Source organism: Myxine glutinosa, chromosome 5, assembly GCF_964187855.1.
Source record: "Myxine glutinosa chromosome 5, kmMyxGlut1.1, whole genome shotgun sequence".
Classification (NCBI taxonomy): domain Eukaryota; kingdom Metazoa; phylum Chordata; class Myxini; order Myxiniformes; family Myxinidae; genus Myxine; species Myxine glutinosa.
This window is the reverse complement of record NC_136265.1, coordinates 126694644-126717047: the sequence shown is the minus strand read 5'-3', so window position 1 is coordinate 126717047 and position 22404 is coordinate 126694644. Positions and strand designations below refer to the sequence as shown.

Sequence of the window (22404 nt, the reverse complement as noted above, 5' to 3'; positions counted from 1 at the left end):
TCCTTTATACCAAGACACTCACCGAGATATGTAAAATTACCTCAGACTTGTCATCAGACTTTGAAGCGGATCACGATGCGCGGTGTATAGCCATAGTTCCGCTTAGCTCGGATGGCTCCGTCACTTTTAAATCTAGATTTATTTAATTTGTAAAGAAAACCATCAACGCAAGATTACAAAGCGAAACTTAAGGTTGGAGGATAATTTTAATTCTTTTAGATTTGAGCAACACTGCATATCCCGACTGACGTGCGGAACAGGAGCCGTCAGACACGCGGTTTACAAAGACGGTGTCTACTGTCTGCACCGTTCATGGTGTGGGGGTTGTCGGTCGATCGCTCTGCCTCTGGCCCACCGAGCCTGACTGGCTGAGCACTCACGGGTCATCAGGACCGTCCGTTAGTTACCTGTCCGTCTTTGAACGTCCTTCCAGTCTCCGCCTCGACTCTAAAATCTCATTGTATTTGTCGTTTTGTTTTCTCCGTCGAACCTGATTTGTGTGTTTTTACCATTTAATCGTCGTTTTCCTCTTCCATTTGCAATCCTTCCCCCGCTTTTGCATTTGCTTATCTGTATCTACCTGTTTCGGTACTACTACTAGCACCCTTCGATATTTTTCCCCCTTTTGTCATCCCACTTATGACAAAAGTACATCTCTACCCCCTCCCACCACTCCTTTAAAATTACCCGACAAAATCCCTCCACCCCACACAATTCCCCTTAAAACAGGCTGATGGTCTAAGCACCGCCCAGGGCCACGCCTCCTCAGTCGCACCATCTCGCTGCACGTCGTGCCGATGTTGCCCGGCGTGGGACTGCTCGCTTCGCCGCCGGGGGCTCGGGACCTCGTCCCCCTGCTTCGCGCGGAGGGGTTCCGGGTCGAGGCTTTGTGGGCTCGTGCAGCAAACGAGGCACGAGCCCTGGCTCACGAGCTCCGGGTCCCCATGGGAACGAACCACGCCGACGAGCTGCTCCTCTGGCCCCAGGTTGGTGGCGACGTGATCACTAGCACACATTCATTAGGCTATGTCGCTGCGTTCATTCGAATCGTTCGTTCACCGTAATATTCTCGTGTCCCGATGGTTGGGTGGACCAGCCGTTACACGAAGGCATTGACACATTGGTTTGTGTGGGGTCTGTAAACCCTGAAATCCAACAGAACTGATGTGCAAGAGGTATCCGTGTACATACCAGTAATGAACTAGACGAGATGAGCACCTGGAAGTCACAGCAACAGGGACCTTGCACAGCATTCTTCAGCTATCAATCAATCAAAAATGGTTTATTAAAAGCATCTCTGGCAGCCAATGGCTGATTTACACACGCATACATATTCATAATTTACAACCAATTATGGCTTACAAGATAAATATAAATCCATTAAAAAGTTCAAAGAGTGAAATTACAAAAAAATGCAGAAGTACAGATACATTCAAAGTACACCGCCCCCATGGTAAATAATAATTAAATATCCTACAGCGCGGCATTGCCGGGGCGCCTCCGGCACCCGGCAATACCGCAGTGCAGCTCATAGAGGCTGCATTGGGAGGGAGAGGTGTTCGCTAATTGATTGATTAATTGTATAATTAAAATCAACAAAAGATTATCACAAAATATTTTCTTAATCAATTGGCTGATAGCATAACTAAACCACTAGTGCTTCATCCGAAGATGAATTTTTTAGAAATTTAATTAAAGAAGTCATTAATAAAAAAATAAATAATTAATTGATTAATCAAATACTTAATCGATTAAATGATTAATCAATAAATCAAAAATATCCTTGATAGCCACATCACTTGGTCACTGTCATGTCCAAATATTAACTTCCCAGCTCAAAAGGTTCCTGAGATATTGGCCAAATGAGAAAGAAAATAAATAAATGATTAATAATGAAAATAAATAAATAATAATCATTTAAAAAATTAAATTATTAATCAATTCGATCACAGAACACATAAACCACCACTATTTCATCAGAATCTGTAACTTTAAAAAAAAAATTAGTCATTAATCAAACAATTAAATAATTAATCGATTAATTGATTAATTCATAAATCAAAAATAGCCTTTGCAGCCAAATCACCTGGTCATTGGCATGTCCAAATATCAGCTTCCTAACTCAAAAGGTGCCTGAGTTAATGGTCAGAAGAGAAAGGAAATTTAATTAATTAAATAAGTACTTAATTAATCGCTAATAATTAAATAACTCCTCAATTAATTGATTAATCAAAAAACAAAAAAATACCGTTTTTGACAAAGCACTTGCTCACTATTGTGCCGAAATTTCAGCTTCCTAGCTCAAAGGATGGCTGAGATATCGTCCAGACAACCAAGAAAACAAACAAACAAACAAACAACCAGAGTGAAAACTGAGTACTCCCTTTCAGCGTGCGTCACTGCCAAACCCCCTTCGGTGCCCGGCAATGGCGTTTTGCAATGCCTGGAGATGGCATAGGAAAGGAGCGGTGTACAATTAAACTAGATGGAATTCATAGAATACTTGCCCTGTACATTCAACTTGTTTGAGCCAACTCTTGTTTTTGAAGGGTTTTTTATTCTTTGATCCAATATGGCTGCCAGACCACGTCAGCGATGACGTCATAAATTTATATCCACGAATATAATTGTTGCGTAGATCACGCTCAAGAAATTTCAAACTGATCAGACTGAGTTGTCCACTTTGAATTATGATGTCATAGTTAACAGCACTTATTCCCCACGCGGAGTTCTTTACAATGAGCACGTTAAAAAAAAATCCATGGGACGGTTTCGGAGATATGGAGCTGCAACGTTTTTCCGTTTTTCCAAGATTGTGCCTGTACCACGTGACCTATGACGTCATACTTCTTTTAAAATATACAGGAGGCCCCAAATTGTATCGAGGCGCTACTGTGGACAAAATTTCGTGTCCATCGGACTAAGTTGCAGAGAATTTTTTGTTATTCATAATGATAAGATCAAGCGTTGTACTTGCCGAATTATGACGTCATAACGATGGCATCCATGACATCATTAACATGTCTTATTCCCCCTTGACAATGAGCCACGTTTCAATTTGTCTCCATTGAGCGGTTTCGGAGATGGAGGTGTAACGTTTTTCCAAGATGGCGTACATACCACGTGACCTGTGACGTCATAATTATGAATAAATCAATTCTACTCGGAGTGGCGCTCCAATGGGAAAATTTCCTGCCAATCGGACAAACAGTGGCCATGAAAATGAACTTTTAAAATGCAGCCATGTACGCACGTACGCCACACGTACAACACCGATCACCTAACCCTGATTTTCGCTTCACGAGCGCAGGGTAACGAGCAGACATGGAATGCTTGAAACAGCAGATAAATATGGAAAAAAAAAAAAATTAAAAAGGGCAATGCACTTATTTGAAATGTTTTTGTTTGACATTTGTATTGAGTACTTTCGCGCTTTCCTGAGATTAAAAGGTATGTCTCTCATGGCAGGTAACCACATCCTACATAGATGTTAGGTGTCAATAGCAAGTCCAAAATCTTTACACATTTTGTGTCACCGTTCCTCCAGGGTTTGTAATTTACATGTTTCCAAAGCAAGATGGTAAGATGTGTAACATTGTCTTAATGTAATTTTGCAGGCTTTTAATGAAAAAAATATCAAAATGGTCGATCCTTTGGTAATCAGGTGGTATTTGTTCCCCAAATATGTTGGAATCAAAAGGTTGACCTGGTTTAATGACTGGAAGGAAGACGTCAGGATTTGTGCCTTTTTGAGCACCAAGGACATGTTTCTTTGTGCGTATCAGCATGTAAAATGACTGTAAACGGCACTAACATGAGGAACTAGTGCGGCACTCAGTCGAAAGCATACCTCCGCCTGGTAGGCCATATCACTCAATGGTGAAGAATCACTTGAAAAATGCTACTAGCTGGATCCGGATCCAGATCTTCACCGAAATTGAATCGATTCTTCTTTGTCACACACACACAACCTGTCCAACAAGTTTCGTCCAAATTCATCCATAACTTTCTGAGATATCCTGCTATATGCTGGTGTTAGCTCTATCTCCCAATGGTGAAGAATCACTTAGAAAAATTAAATAATTCTCATATCCGGATCCATATTCAGATCTTCACCAAAATCGAATCTATTTGTCCTTGTCAGACACCCAACCAGATATGCAATACCAATATGTCAGATTTACAACCAATCTTCGTCAGAATCCGTCCACAACCTTTTGAGATATTTGTTCACAAACATAACCTCCATCCACCTTTGGTGGCAGAGGTAACAATGCCAAATGGCTTGATGCATGGAATGTGGATGGAGCCATTTTTAGACTTGCCTTCTGGCTAATCTGGGACCACACTGATGTTTTTATCCCATCTAGGTACACCTGCTCTACATCTGCTTACCACCTCCCCTCACACGGCAAGTGGCGGTGAAGGCCCTCGGTAAGCTTCGCCGGGGACGTGGACCTGGGGCAGTGCTCGCCCACCACGAGTGAGCTTGATCATCACTAATTCATGATCGGTGCATTTATTAAAGTGCTCGCCTGATCCGCTTTGTTTGCTGCATTATCGTATCCAATGGATGAGTCTTGTTGAAGGGTATTATGGTGGGTGGTGTGCAAGTAGCAGTAAGGTACCTGAGTTGTTCCCATGAAATGTGGTGACCTCACCCTTATTTTGATTGCTAGGAAGTTTTATTATAACCTGATGCACAACGTGCTTCATCATACTCTACCTGAAGTAACACTTCAAGCTAAATTGAAAGCATCATAAGGTGATCTATATAATACGGTGAGTTGGCAAGTGGTAAATGAATTGATAAAACGGAACAGGTAACCATGACGGAGGGGGATAAGGAAAAGAGGAGAGGGAAGTGGAGGGAAAGGAAAATGTAAAGAGAAAGGAGAAAAAGGGTCATTTTTCCTTGGATGGTACAGTATTTACAGTAATAAATGTTAAGCAGATGATGAAATGAGACAGGATGAAACCAGAACGACGCATGGTCGAGTCCATACCTCCACCAGGCCGAACAGCTTACGTTTTGCATCTCACCGATAGGGTGGATCGGCATTCGGACATGGACCAAAATCGAATCAGCTTGTTTTTGTCACCTACCCAACTCATCCACCAAGGTTTGTCATAACTCGTCCACAACTTTTTGAGATATCGAGCTTTACGTGTGTGTGTGTATATATATATGTGTGTACGAGTTATATATATAACTCGTACACACATATATACGAGTTATATATGTGTGTACTGTATTTGCCTTCCAGGAAGATAAGGCAAGTTGTTCTATATATATATATATATATATATATATATATAGAACAACTTGCCTTATCTTTCTGGAAGGCAAATCAGACCGAAGACAATCTCAGTGCATTCCAAAAAGTCTGTGGCAAGTGATGTGTCCACTCTCAATGGAGCTAGAAAACGACATTTGTCCAACCTCAAGAACGAACCTTCAAACTTGTCTCCCTCTTCTCGGTGGTGCCTTGTTAAGTCTGTGTCTAGTGTACGCTCTAGTGACTAGTCAGTCTAGTAGTGTATACTGGTAACATGTAACGCTGTGCTACCTGCCGCAGGGTCGGGTTGGTGGTGACTAAACCGACACCATTCACTGCCTTTGCTAGTGGGGAGGGTGACTGGGACAGTGGGACACCCTGCCAGGACTAAATAGAACACCTGACAAAGGGCGGATGAGCTCCGTTCGGGAGCCTCTGGCCATCCAGTACGGAGATGGTGTCTCCTTGAAAAAAAACAAACACCCAATCGGGGTAGGAAAATTTATTTTTACACCTGACCAAGTTATCCCCTCCTGTGCAAAGCTCCTGTGAAGAGGTTTCCTTATTTCAGTACTGGGTGAAGGTTTTGCCAGTTTCCCCTCTTTCTTTTTCTTTGTAGCCCTTTTCAAATTGGTGGCTTTCAGGATGAACCTCAATTGAAAGAAAATGTTCCCCTTCCATCCCTCTTCAAATGGCACCACAAGCCAACTCCCCTCCTGAGAAGGCTGAATGCCTCGATTATGTGTTTGCTTCCAAATCGACTGCTCATGGATTCTACCTTTTGCACCTGACAATTTGCACCTGATCTGTTTTTGCACCTTTTTTGTGCAAAGCGGTGATGTTGGCCGATTTCCAAGCAGATGGCAGATGACCTTGAGCAAAAGAGAGGGTGAAGAGAACAGAGAGAGGGAGTGAAAGAGCGGAAGAACAGGATTTTAGGACCCGTGGGCTGATGCCGTCAGGTCCAGTTGCAGATTCAGAGTCGAGGGTTGACAGAAACTTTTCCACCTTGTCAGGAGGAAAGGACACGGAGTCCAGGAGCAGCTGGGTACGACTGGGTATGGTGGGTACAGAGAGGGATGGGTTTGGGACACAAGATTTAGAGGTAAACACAGAGTTGAGGCATTCAGCTTTTTCACGTGCGGAGTCAGCCGTGTGGCTGTTGGAGGTGAGGGAGGGGATGGAGGGGGAACAAACACCAGAAACAGATTTGACCAGACGCCACCAGGATTTGGAAGAAGGAGACAGATAAGAGAGTTCGGTCTTGAGAACGGAGAGATATTGTTTCCTGGCTCTCCTGAGGGTGGACACACTCTTGTTTCGGGCTTTGTGAAAGGAAATGAGATTTCCTTCCGTTGGATTTGCTTTCCAGGAGACGAAAGCAAGTTGTTTCTGGGCAACAGCCTCACCACAAGATTCCGTGTACCATGGACGGGAGGAAGGGTATGACAACTGAAGACCAGGTGGAGGTTCTTTCAACCCTCGACTCTGACTTGGCTACTGGACCGGACGGCGTCGGCTCACGAGTCCTAAAATCCTGCTCTACTGTTCTTGCACATCCTTTCTCTGCCCTTTTCACCCCGTTATTTGTGATAGGTCATCTTCCATCTGCTTGGAAATCCGCCGACGTCACCGCACTACATAAATAAATAGCCCCGAGTGGGCTGACGGCAATCTCTTGAGGTTGTAGTTCAGACCTCTGCTGATTTGGGGGAACCCCCTGGGCGGCTCCCCGATCTGAAATCGGACAATCGAAGCCTGAGCGATTGCGCAGGCCATCAGGTAGAAGGGCTGTTTCAGGTTTCAGAGCAATCGGTTGGTAAATAAGTGGCAAGTTGGGATCCAGAATTTCAAGGGATAATGCCCCTGGGAGCTCCCATGATCCAAATTCGAAAAATACGAAAACAAAAAGTATAAGACCGAGTCATCCTGTGGACCATCGAGTAGAAGGGTTGTATCGTGTTTCAGAGCAATCGGATGGTAAATATGAGACGAGTAGAGATCCAAAGTTTGGGCAGATAAACTCACCCCTATCCCATTGAGAGCCCCCCCCTCACCCCCCCATTATCCCAAATCGTAAAATTGAAGGCCGAGCAAAAATAGGAAAAAGTTAACGGACGGCGACCAGACAGATGGACAGACACTTGGACCATTTTACGAGTTCATCTCTTCGAGAATTGAGATGAGATGACCTATAAAGGTGCAAAAACTGATCCCCTCAACTACAGACATATCAGCTTACTTCCAATCATTAGCAAAATCATGGCATCTGTCATCGCAGTTGATATGAAATCCTTCCTTTTCTCCAACAACCTCAGCTCCAATTACCAATTTGGTTTCAGACCAGATCACTCTACCTTGGACGTGCTGCTTTGACTCGCCCAACAATGAATGGACACCCTCAATGTCAGACATGAGATCAAGGCCGTATATCTGGCCACATCTCGTGCTTTTGATACAGTTCGGCATCCTGCCTTACTCTCCAAACTCTCTGCCTATGACATCCAAGGCCAACTCACCACATGGCCTACTGACTTCCTCTACTCTCGTAGCCAACGTGTCACCCTCAACTGAATCATTTCGTCTCCTCCCTGTCAAGGCTGGAGTGCCCCAAGGCAGTGTTCTGGGCCCAGTCTTATTCTGAATCACTGGAAAATTCTTTTTATCTATTTGCTGATGACTCCCCTGCTGTGCCATGACATCTCTCATTCTTCAGACAGGCAAGCTGCTGCCTCTTCCCTTTGTTTAGACCTTGAAAAGAAATAACAAGAAATATGTCATGCATAGCACGATACTTGCAAAATCCCTAAAATAAGTTGTTGGCCTATGATGACCGACCGCTAAAAGAATTGGTGGTTGAATTCAGTGACCTGGTATGCAAATCCTCTTAAAATTTCAAGTCAATCAGATGAAAATTGAGGATTTAAGAAATCTGGCCTATGATGACCTTTTGGCCTATGTTGACCTCAAAAATACTTGGTGGTTGAATTTATTGACCAGATATGCAAATCCTCTTCAAATTTCAAATCAATTGGATGAAAATTGAGCATTTTAGAAATTTGGCCTACGTTGACCTTTTAGCCTATGTTGACCTCAAAAATATTTGGTGGTTGAATTTATTGACCAGATATGCAAATCCTCTTCAAATTTCAAATCAATTGGATGAAAATTGAGCATTTTAGAAATTTGACGAATTTGGTGACCTTTGGCCTATGTTGACCTATTGACCTTTTGACGCCAAAAACAATAGGCTTCTTGCTTATGACCAACTCTACCATTTGGTGAAGTTTCGTGAAGATCGGTTGAAAATTGTGACCTGATATTTATAACATCTATCTATAATGCCAGTAATCTCTGTGTGTCTGTCTGTGTGTTTGTCTGTGACCGCTGTTTCTCGACAACCACGGGTCCGATATACTTGAAACTTGCCAGGTATATTGCTGGGGACCCGAGGATGTGCCTTTTCAAGGTTTGAAATTAATCGGACAAGTACCTACCGAGCTATGTCCAAAAAACGCTTCAACCAATCAGAGAGCAGCGAGCTATCACGTGTGCCGAACCGTTAATGCAATGCAAGCGTTAATGCGTTAATGCAAGGCTTTTCTTTTTTTCCCTCTTCTCTTTCTACTTTTCCTTGCGATTAAATTGCAAACAGCCAAAATACGTTGGCGCTAATTGAAGAATTGGCCATTAACACTAAAATAATCGTAACTGCGATATGCCAACTTCCGGACAGTGCAGCCTTCCATGTTGTTGTTGTTTGCAGCAGCTGTTTGCAGCAAGGCAAGGCTTTTCTTTTTTTCCCTCTTCTCTTTCTACTTTTCCTTGCGATTAAATTGCAAAAAGCCAAAATACGTTGGCGCTAATTGAATAATTGGGCATTATGTTTTACAACTAATAAAAACGAATTTGCGATTCATTCGCTTTCCTGCGCGTTTGTGTACGCGATGGCGATTTCTTTACCAAACTCCGGAAGCCGTTCGCTTTGGACCGAACCATTGCATGTAAATAGAGGGGGGGGATTGTCACCACTCGCAAGCCGTTCGCTTTGGACCAAACCATTTCATGTAAATAGGGGGGGGGATATAATTTTAGATAGATATATAGTACGGGCATATATATAGTACGGGCATGCCCTAGTATTTATAAAAAGAGATATATATATATATAACATGATATTTTAGAAAGTTATGGACTATTTATGACTAAACTTGGTGGATGAGTTGGTTCGGCAACAAGAAGCCGATTAGATTTTGGTTCAGGTCGTGATCCAGATCTGGCCTATCAGTGGATACAAAACGTAAACTGTTCAGCCTGGTGGAGGTATGCGCTCTACCGAGTGCTGTTCTAGTTTGTCCTATTGTGTAATAATATAATTTATAATTTATAAAAATCCAATAATTGTACCTCTTACAACAGCCTTGATTTTGTATCCGAAAAATATACAGTACTGTACTGTATATATCGTTTTGGTCACATCTCTGTACGGCAAAGAATCATTCGGAATAAATTCACGTATCTGGATCCAGGTCTTCACCAAAGTAAAATCAATTCTTCCTCGTCACACACACAACCTGTCCACAAAGTTTCAACTGGCTTCAACTTTGAGATGTTCTGCTCAGAAAAACAAACACACAGGGGCGAAAACATAACGTCCGCCCACCTACGGACGAAAATTTATTGACCTTGAGAACACCAAGATACACACTGGTATGTATGGTACACTGGCAGATACACACTGGTATGTATGCTGGCTCGATGGACGTGCTTTTTCAATACAAAGTCTTGGCTTGTGTTGGAGTGAAACAAGAGGATGAGGGAGTTTGGACTGATACAAAAGGGCAGAACAAAACACACATTGAATTGGTCGTACAACGACGACCTGGAAAAACGACCTGTTGTTGGAGGTCGTAAGTCGATAAAGGCATGGTGCAACCAACCTTTACCTTGTGATGATGAACAGCACAGAGTACAGGCTCATGGCTCATGGAAGAGTGAAAACACTGAATGTATCAGGGCACAACAGAGCAAAAGGAACAGTAGAGGGAGGTGTCTGGGGGTACACCAACAACAGAGTTGAAGGACAAGATAAAAGAAGACTTGGACGAACAATGGGTGTGGGGAGGGCAGAGGGGACAAGATGGATACAGGACTCTCAGGAAGGAAAAAGTGGAAATTTGGAAGGAGGAGGGCATGGGGGGCAGGGCTGGTTTAACGGGTGTAGAAAAGATCATGGTTTTGGATCGGGGGGGGGCGGGGGTGGGGGGATCTGAGATAGTGTTGAACAGCTGTCTTGAAGACTTGGAGAACAAAGAATGAGATTGAAGAGAATGTGGAAGTTGATTCCAGTAATGGCTGCAATAAATTGACTGCCATGCATTTAGAAATTACACTTTTAGGTGATGAAGGATATTCCACATGAAGAGTTGCAGCGGGATCAGGCAGGGCTCCATGAGGGCAGCGGGGCCCGGATTCATGTTACAGAGAAGTTGCACCGTTAATAGCAAAATGATTAAAGAAGAAAGCAGGAAACTTCAAAAGTGACATCAAGTATCTGTGGTTGTTCGTTACATGGCGGATCAGTGTAAAGTACAGATCATTAACAATGACCATGCTGTAAATACAAGTGTGAAAGCGACCTTGAGAACACCAAGATACACACTGGTATGTATGGTACACTGGCAGATACACACTGGTATGTATGCTGGCTCGATGGACGTGCTTTTTCAATACAAAGTCTTGGCTTGTGTTGGAGTGAAACAAGAGGATGAGGGAGTTTGGACCGATACAAAAGGGCAGAACAAAACACACATTCAATTGGTCGTACAACGACGACCTGGAAAAATGTAGGCGATTCGTAGGAACAGCAGCTAGTGATCAATGGGAACGCAAGACAAGTTGTTGGCGAGCTGAAACCTTGAAGCATTAGAGGAGCGTGATTGGACAGAAACAGGAAGGACATTTCACAGGCAGGAAAAGACAGGAGCAAAGGAATGCAGGTGAGCAAGAAGGCTGGACTTTAAAAGGTGGGCATATGCTGGACAAACACGTACGCGATGCTGGACCTGAGGGCCGGGGGATGCAGATGGAAAGACCACAAAAGGTAAATTTCTCATCTTGAAGAGCAAACCAAACCAAAAGGTTGAGAAGAGAAAAGCTCGAGATGTGTGATCTTCACGGTTGGGTTCAAAGCTGTAATTTGTGTGTGCATGCAGATTCTGATCTCTCTGCCATTTGACTACGAGGGCAGACACGAACTAGAACGGCACTCGGTAGAGGCCGCACACTTCATGTTTTGTATCCCACTGGTGGGTCGGATCTGGATTCAGACTTGAACCAAAGTCGAATTGGCTTATTCATGTCACCGACCCAACTAACCCACCAAGCTTTGTCATAATCCATCCACAACCTTTTGAAATATTGTGCTTTCTCATCGCTTTTGGTCCTATCTCTCAATGGTGAAGAATCACTTCAACTTTTTCTTCTATCCAGTTCGGACCTTCAACCAAAATCTTATCAATATGTCGTCACACACCAAACCTGTCCACCAAATTTTCTCCGCATCCGTCCACAACTTTGACATATCCTGTTCAGACAGGGGTGAAACACAACCTCCATCCCCCTTCGCTGGCAGGGGTAAAAAAAAAAAAAGTATCAATATATATATATACAAAATATATATATATCTTATCAATATGTCCTCGTCACACACCAAACCTGTCCACCAAATTTTCTCCGCATCCGTCCACAACTTTGACATATCCTGTTCAGACAGGGGTGAAACACAACCTCCATCCCCCTTCGCTGGCAGGGGTAAAAAAATATATATATATATATCCACCCGTGTCCAAAGGAAGCAGTTCGGTTTGGCATTTGTAATATGAAATAGGCAGAGCATAGAAACAATTGAAATACATTACAATTACACTTTCGAACCCATTATAATTAAACATTGTGGGTAAAAAGGTTCTTCTTCTTCATTTTTTGACAGACAGCCAAATATTGAAGCGGCTTTACCGCCGAAGAATGCGGTCACACACACGTGTGTGTGTGTGTGTGTGTGTGTGTGTGTGTGTGTGTGTGTGTGTGTGTGTGTGTGTGTTCGTCATGTCGTGGTGGTCCGTGTGCAACCTGTGGCTGCTGGTTGCATCCTTCTCTTGGGACACCGCTGCCACTCATGCAATGCCCCATTACCAGTAAGCGGGTACTCATTTTGCCGACCACAGGATGACAGGCTGAGTTAACCCACCTGGTGTTAATTCAATGGAATGACAAGGGCTTGGACTCGGGATCCTAAGATCTCAAGCCAGCCCACCTTAACCATGAAGCCAACACCAGGCTCACAACAAAGTACTAACGTGGAGTTACAGAATGCCTTCTTGTAAATCTCGTATCGAGATGCAAAGCGCAGTTGTTTGCTTCTGAACTGCGCTTTCAAGTTAATTTGGTGACTGTAATCAAGACGTTATATTAACCTTGACATTAAATACAGGGGGTTTTAAGGAGTTTGTCTCTTTCTCAAAGACACTAGGTTTCCCGAGCCCGTAATCCATCAAACGTGTAACTGACAAAATTAAAAATAAAACAAACTATAAAAGATTGCTTTCTTATCAATATAGTTGTCAACCGGGCTAATTTATACCAGTTGCTCATACTCCACCCAAAAAAGACAAAACAAATTCAGAATGTTTCGGCCAACAAAACTTTTCATGTTTAGTCCGATAGTGAAAACATGCCCAATCCGAGGAAAGAACCGCATACCAAATTCCATTGCTGGATAAGGTGTGGTATGCACTAACATTCTTCAAGTTTAACTCTCACCCTCAGCAATTACTTAATCACACCTGTGGGAATACCACTGGCTCTCCAACATTCGCCCTTCCTGCTTATCTACCGCAAGCATCTGCTTGCTGCTCTCGTCTTGGAACGCCATGCCCAGAGGAGGGGGACAAGGTCAGGGGAAACGAGGCCGGGATTGTTCGCCTAGACGATTTTCTTGGCGACTGCAGTGCTGAGCCAAAGACATGCAGGACTTTGATTGGGAAGCAGCCCGAGGTTGTTGCCTTGGTAATATGCTGCCGTACTCCAGCAGTCGTCAACCACATTTGGTTGCAGGAAAGACGGCACATTTTGTGTGTGCATTCTCCACTCTCCAATTATCCACTACTACTGCCTTCAACCTCTACTTGTATAATGACTGTTTGTATATTCAGATATAAATTTGCACAAGTGGCCTTATTGTTGACGAGAGGGAAGGCGGAACTAATATTCAAAGCAGCATCTTGATACTCCGTGTCTATTCATTCACCCTACAGGCATCGGGAAAAATGTGGTGTCCGGGCCACCGGTTTCGGCGCTGGATGCCCGCCGCATGGTGCAGCAAGCACTTTACTACCCTGGGTTGCTGAGTCTTCTGGCCTTTCCTTTGCGCCTGCTCCCTGCCTGCACGCAAGCTCGATCGCTGGTGCAGGAAGGCTACCTGGGAGAGCTGCAGGTGAGGGAGGTTGGGAATAGGTTTCATCCACAACCATCACCACCACCAGCAGCAGTATCAGTGATCCCTTTGCCACAACCAGAAATATATATATATATATATATATAATACGATATAATTTAAAAAAAAGCTTAATTGTTAAACAATTAACGGAGGGCTTTAATTTATGCTTGTATATTTCTGGTTTATATATATATATATATAAATAAAGGAGGGCCTCCTTTAATTGTTTAACAATTAAGCTTTTTGACAGATTGCTGAAAGAAAGAAAAAAATCACATCCATGTCCAAAGGAATTGGTTCAGTTTGGCATTTTAAATATGAAATAGGCAAAGCCTAGAAACGAACGAAACCCTTCAGAACCCATTAGAATTAAACACGGTGGGCTAAGAAAGGTTCTTCTTCATTTTTGACAGACAGACGGACATAGCCAAATATTTAAGCGGTTTCACCGCTTAAAAACTGTACTTTGTCACGTCCGCAGGTGTGTGAGGCACGTGTACACGTCGGCTCATTGCTCAGTCCCATGTATGACTGGTCATGCGAGCGGCTGATGGGTGGAGGTGCATTACGCGTCGTGGGAACACACCTGGTGGACCTGCTAGCATTTCTAACAGGAAAACGGGCCCGTCGAGCCTTCGGTCTGACTCGCACTTACAGTGGCATTTCAGACCAAGGTGCAAGTTCATCTGCTGTCGGGTCAACGAGTCAAGTTTCCGGAATTCGAGCAACAACTGCTGATGACTTCTGCTGCTTCCTATTGGTACTCGAGGATGGCGCAGTAGCGACTGTTACACTAAACTGCTGTATGCCAGGTCGTGCAGACTTGGAACTTTGTCTTGTAGGTTCACATGCTAGATTAGTCCTGCGAGGTACAGACTTGTATGGATGCCGGTACAGAGACAGAGAGGATGAAACAACAGCACATCAAGATATCAAGGACCAACCTGATGGTTTGGTGAAGAAAGATGAAGAGCGGCGAGAGAGAGATGATGGTACAAGCATGACTGCACCTGTTGTAATGGCATCAAAAAGAGGAGGGGAAACCGTCACCATGAGAAAAGGCATTTCTGAGAGATTGGGTGGCTCAAAAGTCACTATGCGTGCAAAGACGGGAGTGGAACCAGAGAAGGTAAACCGAAAGATATCGGGGACATCAAAATGCACAAACCCATCACAGAACGCGTGCTCAGGCTCAGAACCAAACGATAGGCGCACATCGGTATGCCAGACAAACGTGCCCAAGCAAGAAACCTTATTGCTTGCAGATCGTGTGGTTGGTCCCACATCCACAGAAGCTACTGCTGAACCGTGGAAAGGCCTTGCACGACCAGGCCTCGCGGGGACGTTGAGGCTGCTCAGAGCACTCCGCCGTGCATTTGAGGGAAGGCGCGAGCGCCAGGCCTGGGACCCCGGGCCACTCGGGCCGGCAGCAGACTTCGAGGACGGGCTGTATGCACTGCGCGTCGCCGAGGCTATCGAGGAGGCAGCCGAGGCGGGGGAGTGGAGAGACGTGTCTCAGGGTGAGGCTGTAGAGCCAGAGAGACCTCCAGGAAGCCGGAACAGTGCCATGTATTTCCACTGATCTGTGATGCCTGATACTTGTCGTTTCCCTTTGCTGCTGCTAGAATTACTACATTATTAATGTAATATCAAGTGGAGTCGAGGAGCTGTTGGTTTGCCCACAATCACATTTTGCCTGCCTCGAGGTCACGAGCATTCACTTGCATTGGTCCAAGTGAATGGAAAAGGTGGCAATGTTTGTGGTGATAGTGAATGTTCTCCTAAGAGTTAACAAAATAGGTAAGTGCTTGGACATTTCAAATTGCTGTTGGTTTAAATCGACAGGCCAAGGCTATTTTGCAGGTGCTTTGTATTTAATTTTTCTGAAGATTGTATTTAATACTTTATTTATATTATACAGTACTACACGGGTTTTCTGGATTTAAAAGAAAAACAAAAGTGTATCTGCCTATACTACAGTGTGAGAATATTCCTATTGAAATGTTGCTTTGTTCCATATCACAAAATGCTTTACATCCTCATTTAAAAACAACATCGAAAAACACTGTCTTTGCGAATGTTTGTGTGTGCAGATGCATGGCCAAAGCCCTTCGTTTACAGGAGTACAACCTGAAAAGTAGGAATTTTGCTCATTCCAAAAGTACATTTCAAATTCACTAGATGTGCTCAATGCTCATCGGCTCTGTACCACGCTGTGCCATCAGTGATCCAGTGGAACATAAAACGCACATTCTGAATACTCCGGGTGCGACACCAAAGTGACCGTGGCCAGAGACAAAGGCGAGCATCCGTCTGTCAGCCAGAAACAGACTGTGGACAAGGCGTGAGCACGTTCATCGTACCAAAAACAATATTACGGAATACCTATTTAATGGTACATTTGGTAATTGTAATTAATTATATATATATATATATATATATATATATATATATATATACATACACATACATTGGTATACAAGATTGAGGCTCGTGTAAGAGCTAACATTAATGACCAAAAAAAAACAAATGGACATTAAAAAACATATAATAAAGGGAGCAGGAGACAAGATGAGGAGAGAGAGGGAAGCACACAAGTACAACATTTAATCTTAATTAATCCATCATTGCTTCAGATTTTTTTTTAAAAATTTGTATACAGGATCGAGGCTCGTAAAAGAACTAACATTTATCACACAAAAAATCAAACAGACACAAAGTATATAATAAGGGTAGCGGTAGGGGAGGGGTGGGAGAAGTATAAAACACAAGGACACTGCAAGGACTTCCTGGAAGGAAGTTGGTATTTCAAAAAAGTGAATCTGGGGTGAAATTAGCGGGGGTAGAAAAGATCAAGGTTTTGGATGGGGGAAGATAAGAGATGGTGGAGAACAGCTGTTTTAAAGACCTGGAGGGAGGAGGGGGATTGAAGAGAGTGAGGGAGTTTGTTCCAGAGGCAGGAGAAAAGAGGAATGAAGGAGTGAAGGTGAGCAGAGAGTCTTGATTTTGGCAGTTTAACCATAAGAGGGTTGCAGGCAGATCTTGTGCGACCTGTAGGAATATTTGGGGGACAGAGCCCAGAGAGAGCTTGGGGAGCAAGGCCGGAGAGGAGTCGGTAGAAGACAGAAAGACCACCAACCTGCCTGCGGTGAGTAAATGAAAGGCCCTCGGAGTTAGCTTCATCGCGGGAGATTCCAATGATTCTGAAAGCTTTGGTTTCAACAGCGTGAAGCCGAGCTAGGTGTGAGGCAGGAGCACCAGCCCGGAGGGGAGAGCAGTATTCCATTAAGCTGCGGATGAAAGCCTTGTATGTGGTGAGGAGCTCAGGTGTGCCAAGGAAGGACTTCGCACGACTGAGGATGCCCAGTTGGCGACTGGCTTTGGAGGCCAGATTTGAAATGTGGTTTTCCCAGGAAGGATTGTGTACATTTTATGGTTATTGTGTACATTATATGAGCAGACTTCATCGGAATGCTCTACCTCTTCCTGTAACCATGCTCAACGAATCCAGAAAAGCAAATCGTGCAACTAGCACAAAAAAAGTGTCTTTTCATACCTAGCCCCTTTAACTTTCATGATGCAGAATGTGGTGCAGAAGTCAAAGAAAATAATTTGTGGCGGCCGGGTCACTGACAGAAAGCGATTGGGTTCTTCCGCATGTGCGCATAAAGCGAAAACGTCCGAGGTATCGAAATAAAAACCGTACACACACAACTTTGCTGATAACTTCATTGTTATAAAAGTCGATAAATTACAGCTTTGCTACGTTTCAGAAAAACAGCCAACGGGTTTAAAAACATTTTACAAAAGGCTTCAGACACTAACAAGCTAAAGGAAAGGAACAAGAAGTAGAAAATGGGAAATGACAACAGTTCCAAAATACTGGGAAGATTACTTTTACTTGCAACGTACGTCGCCATGGACAATTCAACTGGAAAAACTAGAATCGAGAAAGGCGATGGCACTCGTGTGTACCACGATCCGTTAAAAAAAAAAGTTGTACGGTAAAGAAGAAGACATACTGGTCAAGCTGCTGCTCTGGTAAGCTCTGGTAAGATCACTGTAAAGCAAGTAGATTTATCTTACACTTGTCCGACGAATGCAAAAAAAACCCAAAACAACAGCGTCGGACGACGTTTCAACTCCAACAAAACATGGCACCCTTACTTGGTGTTTTATCAAAGCCGGTTCATTCTCACGAACGGGTTGCACTCGCGCTGCAAATCTCCAGGTTAACCAGTCGTGTACGAGCACGAGTGAACTCAAAACTCCCAAAATAAGAGCAAGGCACCCAGAAAAGGCGTTTACAGATAGAAAGAAAACTCAACATGCACGTAACTTAAAGATGGAAGTGGAATGCAGCCCTTGGTTGTGAGGTTCACTGTTAAGAGACTCGAATGGGGCACAGGCAGTAGGATCGTGGCTAAGAACGTGCAAAAAAGTTTGTTTTTTTGGCCAAGAGCGAGGGCATAAATTATTGGCATACGTGCCTTCCATTTTCCTTACAAAAGGCGGTACGACAGATGGAAGAACAACTGGTGTTTGATTTTACGAGGGACGAGCAGACAAGAAAAGGTGAACGAACCAGCAAAATGTGTGCCGTCTAAATGATTCTACAAATTCCACAGACCAGACGTCATCGTCAAATGAATACAAATCTGAAATTCCGACCTTAAACCGAAACCTCGTTGCTCTGGGAGACTGAAAGGTTCTAATTCAAGCCCCTAAAGGGAGTCCGCACCACGAACCGCTAGTTCCCACATTATGTGGTGCTTCCAAAGTAGAACAGCAAAAGACAATCGGTTCAACTCGAGGATCTGCATTAGTTTGAACAAAAAATAGACAATTTTAAACCAAGGTGGCACAAAATCCATTTGCTGCCACAGCCTGTGTCCACCAATAAAAAGCACTCCCACGCTTGAGACTAAACTTGTTTCAACAAACGATCTTCAATACGAGAACATTTTGTTTTTTTTCCTTCATTTTGGATGGGTGAGGCAAAATAACTGACCTTTCCGAAACCTGCAACATCCCAGGCACGAGTCGTCCAAAACTACAAGGATGTTGTTTTGTGGAAGGTCGTCAGAAATATGGAAGCGAGTTAGTGGTTCTGGCATTGTGACAAACCTATCATGAAGGGTAAATATCGACAATACAAGGTTGACCTCAGAGTGCTGCTAACTGTGCAAGCAGTCCAGTGAAAGCTCCAGCCTGTTGAGCCAACTCTGCCACTCCTTCCACCATCTCCTGCACAGGGCCCGGCTCGGGATAGGCCAGAGCAGCAGCTTTGGTGGCAGCGACGGCACGGTGGAGCAAGCCACAAAGCACATCGGCCCTCCTCGCTGCCGCATCGCGCACTTCTCCGCGCCTTGCCGCACGCGCAAGAGCATCCCCTACAAATACGAGGCGGTGTGCAGCCAAGACGACACGTTTTCCGTGGGCGACAAAGAGACGTGGAGGACCCCGAGCACGCACACATGTCCCAAAGGCCCCCACAGCTGCCCTTAATGACCCCGCATGTTCCTGGCACTGCGCAGCGTAGAATCGGAGAAGTGCGCGGTCTTGTGCCGCAAGCTGGGGATGACTACTGGTCAGCTGCACTGCACCACCTGGTGTCAGCCCACCAAGGTCTGGAGAAGGCAAATTCACCTGGTCCATTGTGGAAGGCTGCCGATCTGTACCAATCTCCAAAAGCTTTGGGTGGGGGTTGGGAGAAGCATAAAGGGTTTGTTCTCATGTACAATATTTATTTTGTAAATATATTGTCCCCTTACGATAGTTTTTTAAAAGTATATATTTTCGGATTTTACTGAAATGACCCAAAGATGCAGGTACAAAAATTCAAATTCATTGGGTGCTGTTACTTTTTGACAACGCAAGCCTTTTTTTAAACCAGATAAATAGCTGACAAAACTAGTTCAGCATTCGTACAGATGCAAACGAACTTTTGATTGCTCAAAATATTACAGCATTGGCTGCGTGGAACACCTGACACCAAATATATTTCTTGTTAAACTATAGACGTTGGAATTCAAAGTTAAAACAACAAAGAGGGCAGAGACCAAAGTCAAAGAAAGTGGAAAAAAACAAATTAGTGTTAATCATCATCGGTTTCACGGTTCCCATTGTACCTGCTCCTGCATGTTGGAAGCCTTGTTAATGTGGGGTGCTCCCTTCTCCATTAGCACCTTCTGCTCCTTCTCAAAGTCCTCCTTCCCCTTCACAGACACAAAATAACCTAATCAGACATGTTGCTCTAAAAGTGAACAAGGTGGTGCTACGGTAATATAAGTTAATGCAACATTAGCCTCCAGTTTTGTCTCACCTGCAGGTGAACATAATCATAGTCTTCCAGCCAGCTGCAGTCCTCTTCGTCACAAGACGGAGCACCCTCTACTGGAGACATCCGCGGCGGAGAAGGCAATGGCCGCGACTGGATGGAGCTGGGCCGATGTTGCTGTTGGGGACACCCGGCAGCTCCTCCATCGGGTCTAAGCCGAGGTGGTTTAGGGACTGGGTTCTTATGCACAACTGCCTCACCGGAAGGCAATGTGGCCCTCCGGAACAGGATCGCTTTGTTTGCTCGCACTATTATCGCCAGTTGTCGTGCCTCGTCCGGAAGAGTGCGTGAAACCGCCATCCGAGCCTCAGAGTCCTTGGCAGCTTTCTCCAAGACACTGGCTGCTTCCAAGAGACGGGACACTTGTCGTGAGAGGCGAGCATACAACATTCGATCCCCGGTCTCCACTCTCGACGTCACCATCTCTGCTAATCCACAGAGGTCAGCTAGTGCGATCCGGAGTGCATCGCTGTCCCCGATCTCATCAATAGGGCACTGGAGCCTTGTCAGGGTTGCAAGAGCTGCATCAGCATCGAGACAGAAAGGTCGAGATTCTGAATCACGAGAAACCTGGGGTGGAATGTCGTAGACAACAGAATCGGGAGCTGCAGAAGAGGCTGGAAGAAAGGTGACCGGAGGCGTTTGAGTAGGGGCACGTGACAACTCGCGTGGAACATCATAGACCTCTTGAGGGGAAGGAGATCGCTGGGTCTTGGCGAGCGAGGGCGGTATGTCATAAATTTCAAGTTGTCGTAATGATGGAGGAACGTCATAGAGATCTTCAGGCCGGGACCTGGGTTCCTGAGGGGATGCAGGTGGTGGGGGCACGCGCAGGCCAAACGAAGGCGGTACATCGTACGTTTCATCGTGAGTTGCTACAGAACCACGCAATGGAGGAACATCATAAACCTGAGGGATAGAGGGAAAACAATTCTTTTTTCTTTTTTTTAAATCAAGCACACACTTTATAATTTTGACATAAAGCAAAAATACTTTAAGACCCCTCCCTCTTCATTGGGGTAGCTCAATAGTGTGCATAATGCAATTATTTCTGTTTTAACCTTTATGGCCTTGGAAGAAAGGTGCATGAATCGCTGCCATGCCTGGCAATCAAAATCCCCACAAGATAGCATGAAGATGATGCAATCAACAAGGATGAACCTAATGTGAGACTAACATTAAATAAATGTAATACACTGTCATATTTAATTAATATGTGGCAGAACATCTGAACTCTTTTTAAAATACAAATAATACAAAACTGGCAACAATAAACATCATGAAAAGAAGAAGGCATTATGGGGTGACAGGCATATTACGCAGGAAAAAGAAAACTAAGGTGGGATGTGATTGGGGTAAATACAAAAAATAATTTGCAAAAAGGAAGATAATGGGATTGTAGCTTTAAGGGGTGGGAGGGGAAAAGGGGGAGTGGGGACAGCAGAAACTTTGGGGAGGAAAGGCGAACAAAAGTGAAAGGAAGGAATAAGGTGAACGAAGTCTGTAAAATTCCACCATTTCAAAATACACAGCCAGTGCGCATTGACGGAAGAAAAACAAGGAGCTGATGTAATCTAAGTCACCCGTGTTTTGGGTATGGGGAATAGATCTGTGTGTTATGAAAGCTAAATCCTGAATGTTTTTTGAAATATCACATCCACATGCCAAGTTACCGAGATGGTTGCCATGGCAACATAATTCAGCCAATCACAGCTGTGATCTAATCACTGAGATAATGTCATGAGGAATAGATATCCGCAACATGAAAGCGAAATGATCGATGTTTTTTGAAATATCGCGTACACAAAAGTACATGGACGGATGATCGGTCGGTCAGACTCCCATACATGGACTACCGTACTCGACGATACATCCAAAATATTTAATGAACTCTAAAAAGTAACAAGGGGGAGGGGCAAAGCAAATGCAAAAAATGTTTTCCTGAAATAATTAAAGGAAAATTATCCCCGAATAGCCCAAATCGCGTGTGTCATGTGTCAGTGGTGGAGGGAGCAAGGAGATAAAACTTGCCTCATGTGATTCTCCTTGGCCAGTACAAGGGAGGACATTATAAATGTCATTCGTGGGGGAGCGGGTTATAACTGTTGCAGCTGGGCTGGGAGTAGCTGGACCTCGCATCGCCATTGGAGGGACATCATACACCTGGAAAGGGAGTTGGCAGACAATTTAACGACACTATCAGCAAGGTGCATAAAGGCTACGTTCATATTCCGTACTCAGCAGGATTTCGACAAGCCAATCATGTTTCTCGAGTCACGCTGGTATCG

General features: G+C 44.2%; 2 protein-coding genes across 7 annotated transcripts in view; one reads left to right on the top strand and one right to left on the bottom strand.

The window, feature by feature from the left end:
• The first annotated feature begins 218 nt into the window (after positions 1-218).
• Positions 219-15841, top strand: LOC137427124 (glucose-fructose oxidoreductase domain-containing protein 1). 2 transcript variants are annotated; one of them, XM_068116309.2, is made up of 5 exons: positions 243-398; positions 730-986; positions 4371-4434; positions 13595-13773; positions 14258-15841. In XM_068116309.2, the coding sequence occupies exons 2-5, from the start codon at positions 798-800 to the stop codon at positions 15356-15358; spliced, it is 1533 nt and encodes a 510-aa protein (XP_067972410.2). In that variant the 5' UTR covers positions 243-398; positions 730-797; the 3' UTR covers positions 15359-15841. The 2 variants fall into 2 exon arrangements, with proteins under 2 accessions (XP_078634778.1, XP_067972410.2); XM_078778652.1 differs by having other exon boundaries at positions 219-986.
• A 1650-nt stretch (positions 15842-17491) lies between these two features.
• BCAR1 (BCAR1 scaffold protein, Cas family member) overlaps positions 17492-22404 on the bottom strand; it is a 35165-nt gene continuing 30252 nt past the window's right edge. For 2 of the 5 annotated variants that reach the window (XM_068116311.2, XM_068116310.2), the window contains exons 5-8: positions 22148-22279; positions 20102-21025; positions 19908-19994; positions 17492-19470 (exon numbers count right to left, since the gene is read on the bottom strand). In XM_068116311.2, the coding sequence (XP_067972412.2) occupies positions 18943-19470; positions 19908-19994; positions 20102-21025; positions 22148-22279 (1671 nt within the window). In that variant the 3' untranslated portion in view covers positions 17492-18942. The remainder of the gene's footprint in view (positions 19471-19907; positions 19995-20101; positions 21026-22147; positions 22280-22404) is intronic. The other 3 variants (XM_078778650.1, XM_078778651.1, XM_068116314.2) reach the window with 3 other exon arrangements.